The sequence below is a fragment of the Puntigrus tetrazona genome, unplaced genomic scaffold (genome assembly GCF_018831695.1).
Source record: "Puntigrus tetrazona isolate hp1 unplaced genomic scaffold, ASM1883169v1 S000000575, whole genome shotgun sequence".
In the NCBI taxonomy this organism is placed as follows: Eukaryota; Metazoa; Chordata; class Actinopteri; order Cypriniformes; family Cyprinidae; genus Puntigrus; species Puntigrus tetrazona.
In genome coordinates, this window is record NW_025048207.1 from 315,001 (window position 1) to 320,000 (window position 5,000).

At 41.0% G+C, this 5,000-nt stretch overlaps 1 protein-coding gene across 2 annotated transcripts in view; it reads right to left on the reverse strand.

Annotated features, from left to right (window-relative positions):
* Positions 1-813: 813 nt before the first annotated feature.
* Positions 814-5,000, reverse strand: part of LOC122334571 (tetratricopeptide repeat protein 39B) — a 15,756-nt gene continuing 11,569 nt past the window's right edge. For both annotated transcript variants that reach the window (XM_043232574.1, XM_043232575.1), the window contains 5 exons: positions 3,975-4,095; positions 3,777-3,888; positions 3,279-3,396; positions 3,068-3,184; positions 814-1,536 (listed from right to left, as the gene is read on the reverse strand). In XM_043232574.1, coding sequence (XP_043088509.1) covers positions 1,440-1,536; positions 3,068-3,184; positions 3,279-3,396; positions 3,777-3,888; positions 3,975-4,095 — 565 coding nt within the window. In that variant the 3' untranslated portion in view covers positions 814-1,439. The remainder of the gene's footprint in view (positions 1,537-3,067; positions 3,185-3,278; positions 3,397-3,776; positions 3,889-3,974; positions 4,096-5,000) is intronic.

Genomic DNA, 5,000 nt, shown 5'->3' on the forward strand with positions numbered 1-5,000 from the left:
TATCAGATCATTCTCTGGAAACAAGTCAGACTCGTGTTTAAAGAGGTTTCTTCCAGCGTGAAGTCGTCATATTCACACAAACCACCTCAAACAATCAGGCAGCAAGCGTCGAGAAATCTGTTTTTGATTGTAATAAATCATAAATCTGCTAGATTTCAGATCTATATACATAATGCATATTAAACAAAATATCCAAACATTTTTAAATAGATACATTTACTTGCAAGATAACTTACTGTGTATATATATATATATATATATGTATGTGTGTATATACTGTATATATATATATGTGTGTGTATATATGTATATGTTTGTGTATATATATATATATATATATATATATATATATATATATATGTGTGTGTGTGTGTATATGTATATGTTTGTATATATATATATATATATATATATATATATATGTGTGTGTGTGTATATATGTATATGTGTATATATATATATTCACACATATATATACACACACACATATATGTGTGTTTATATATATGTGTGTGTGTATATATATATATATATATATATATATATATATATATATATATATATATAAACATTTATTTTTAAATCACTACAAAAAATTTTATATTTTTTAAAAAAAACAAAAATATATTATATATATATATATATATATATATATATATATATATATATATATATATATATATATATATATATATATATATATATATATATATATATATGTACTGGAAAATTAAAATACTCTGAGTGTGATTTTTTTGCTGTGTACATAAAAGTAACAAAAGAAAGGTAACCAAAAAAAACCCAGAAAACAAATTACGTTTATAAAATAGGATCAACTGTATTTGATTATTGTACATCATATTTTTGGTATTAAACATTAAAACAAGTACATGCAAAAAAAAAAAAAAATTCCCACCCGCTACATTCAAAACATTGTAAAATAACATTTTTTTTGTAATTACGGTTTAAACAACAACAGAAACCCTTTCTAGAAAAAAAAAATCGTACAGTTTATTCTCAGCATGATTGTGGGCTGATTATTATTGCTTTCAAATAAATTTTTGTGAATTGCTTGTAGCTTCTAAACTTGTAATCAGCATAATAATCTCTAGGACTCTTATTGCAGCGAACGACACACACACACACACACACACACACACACACAGAGGCACACGATGTAAGACGCAAGCGGACAAACAGATTTGGTCTTCAGAGTAAAACGTTACATTCATTACAGCAGCCGTCTTCTGATTGGACGCCAGCGAGCTCCTCCAGCCGTCTGATTGGCTGAACAAACGTACAACTCTGCATTCAGAACGAACGACGACGAATAAGTGTTGAGATGTTGAGGTACACGGACGCTAGTACTGATGGCCGAAGGTGACTTTGGTTTGAAATGGTGGTGGATGTGTTTCTCGTGATGTGCTTGTCGGTCTTCGTCACGGCGAGTTTGTCGGAGAACCCTTCAGGCTGCTGAGAGCCGCGTGGATCCGGAAATGAAGACGAGACTCCATCGAATAATCCTTATAATTCAACCTACGGACACGCAGATACAAAGCATGGGTCCTGTACACGCCACTAAGAATACAGCGCAAACGATGCACGCCTTCTTAAGGTTTCTTATGCGATGCTTGCAACAAACATTTGAATCGTAAAGATTCTGCATTTCTTCTCCACCTGCCAGGATGTGTTCAATCCGACAAAGTGCTTTAATAAAAGATTTCCAATCGTTTTCTGAAATGCAGATGCACTTTTTACTGTACTTCGATTTTCCATTTTTAAGTGTTTGATGCGCCGTTTCTCAGAGGATGCATTCAAGCAGATATTACGACTTAATATTACATTTGACAAATTCTGAGCTCACGCTGCTGTCTCGGTATATTTTTACGGGCCCTTGAACTTGGCGTGGAGCACTCAAGTATTACAGGGGTTGTATTAAATTTGACATACGCTCTTAATATTAGAGTTACTAGCTTAATGAAATACCAATTGAGCTCCTTTTACTGGACCGCTCTGGTTTTATGGACCCTTCAGCTCAGTTCGTGGTGCGACGTCTCGCCCGTCTCAGTGGATTCATTAAATCTGAAAGAATTACTTTACACTAGAGTTACTGCCCTGACTAAATCCACATTTTGAGCAATTTCGTCTCTACCAATGTTTTATTTATCGACACCTGAACTTGGCATTTGGGACAAATCACACGGAGCCATATTACAGCATTAGTCCAAACAGTGGCACCGTTTTTTCAGAAAATCTGTTCAAGTTGGCATAAGATTTGAGCACTAGAGGAGTTGTAGTTGTGCCCAATCACGTGGTGTGGTTTGTCAACCGTCACACTAATGACTTCATTCTAGAGCTACCTCCCTAACCAAACCCCATTTCCGAGCTCTTTTTTCAGCCCCAATCTTCTGTTTTTGGACTCTTGAACTCAGCCTGTTGGACATTTCTCGCCCGCAGCAGAGGATGCATTACATCAGAATTTATACGAAGGTTACTGTACTAACGAAATCCGAATTTTGACCACTTTCTACTTTGATATAATTTTTTTATGGACCTTTGAACTTGGCACGGGAGACACTTCTCCATTTCACCTGCAGCCCATTTTATATTAAAGTTACTCTAGAAATCCACATTTTGAGCACTATTTACTTCACAATTCTAATTTTATGGATCCTTAAACTAGGCGCACGGGACAATGCACTAATAACTTTATAGTTCATAAAATCCAATTTCGAGTGCAGTTTTTTTTAACCTCGGCAGCCACTTCCCTAACAAAATACAACTTTTGAGTACTTCTTTCTTTACTATTCTTTATTTATGGGCCCTTGAACTTGGCGTATGGGTCACTGCACGGCTACTCAACAAAAAATTGGTACAGTAAAATGTGTTCAATTGCAGGAATTAAAAAAGATGCAGAATTTCTCCATTCGTTTCTAACAACGTTTACTGCAAGCAACCGCACAAAGGTCTTAAGGAAGGGTCATGTTGTTTAAGAGATTCAGTGTCATTTAGCACCGCTACGACAGCTTTCCATTCTCATGTGCTCTGTGTCTGAAAGCGGACTCACTTGGCGTCCTCGATGAAGCGCGTGGCTTTGACGTAGTCGCCCTGCTGCTTGTAGAGCAAACCCAGCTCATAGAGAGTGAAGGGGATCAGATAGTGATCGTAACGGATGCGTTTCTCGCTGCAAACACACACAGCCACGTCAAACCGTGCTCTCTGTTCTGCAGTAAAGTCAGAAGTGTGTGTGTGTGTGTGTGTGTGTGTGGAGTGTTTACCTGCTCAACACCTGTGTGAAGCAGAGCTCGGCCTGCAGCAATCGGCCCAGATGCTTCAAACACAAACCTTTCAACATCTGAACCAGACACTGATCGTCAGGGTGGAACTCAGACGGGGCTGAAACACACACACACACACACACACACACACACACACACACACACACACACACACACACACACACACACACACACACACACCTCAGTGGAGATTGTAAATAAATCCTACTACACAAACCCTCATAGTAACCTTTGCGCATGTTTTGCGATGAATTAAAACTATATGCATTAATTAAAATAAAAGCAAGATGGTTTAATGTTTGTAAATGAGGAATAAATAAGACGGTACTAAAGTCACAAATATTATTATAGAAATTTTATTGTTATCATACGTGACCCGTGCTAGGAAAATGAATGGAAAAAAAGAAGACTCCTGTTTAGAGTCTGCAGAGTGAGTGTGTGTGTGTGTGTGTGTGTGTGTGTGTGTGTGTGTCTCACCGGGATCGTTGCGCAGCTGCTCCTCTGCTCTCTCGATGGTGATCAGTAAACTCTCAGTGGCGTCAGCACGCTTTCCAACAATGGTGAAGCCATTCCACACGTACATCATTTCCTGTGTGAGGAAGAACCATAGACACATCACTTCCTCCTCTCATTTACGTGTGTGTGTGTGTGTGTGTGAGAGAGAGAGAGACGCACCAGTGCAGGAATCACCAGTTTAACAGGTGTGGCTGAGGAGTATCTGCGTGACTTCCTGATGGCGAACTTCTCTGTAGGGATGGATTTCCCGGCCAGCCGCTGCTTCAGTCCCTCCACCTGCCTGTGAAACACAGCAGACCGTCAACCTCAGAGCTCACCTCTCACCTGAGAGATCAGACTCGGATCAGACTCGCCTGAGATCAGATCAGAGATCAGATCGGATCAGACTCACCTGAGAGATCAGATCTGAGCTCAGGATCAGACTCGGAGAGAGCTCAGACTCGCAGATCGGACTCCAGATCAGACTCGCCTGAGCTCGGATCAGACTCGGATCAGACTCGCCTGAGCTCGGATCAGACTCGCCTGAGCTCGGATCAGACTCAGATCAGACTCGCCTGAGCTCACTCGCCTGAGACTCGCCTCGGAGCTCAGATCAGACTCAGATCAGACTCGCCTGAGCTCAGATGGACTCAGATCAGACTCGCCTGAGCTGATCAGACTCAGAGCCCGCCTGAGCTCAGATCGGATCAGACTCGCCTGAGCTCCTGAGATCGACTGAGCCTCGCTCAGATCGGACTCAGATCAGACTCAGATCAGACTCGACTCAGATCAGACTCGCCTGAGCTCGCCTGAGCTGAGATCAGACTCGCCTGAGCTCAGATCAGACTCAGATCAGACTCGCCTGAGCTCAGATCAGACTCGGATCAGACTCACCTGAGCTGAGATCAGACTCACCTGAGCTGAGATCAGACTCACCTGAGCTGAGATCAGACTCTCAGACCTGAGCTGAGATCAGACTCAGCTCAGATCGGACTCAGATCAGACTGAGCTCAGATCAGACTCACCTGAGCTCAGATCAGACTCGCCTGAGAGATCAGACTCGGATCAGACTCGCCTGAGCTCAGAGACTCAGATCAGAGACTGAGCTCAGATCAGACTCGGATCAGACTCACCTGAGCTCAGATCAGACTCGGATCAGACTCACCTGAGCTCAGATCAGACTCGGATCAGACTCACCTGAGCTCA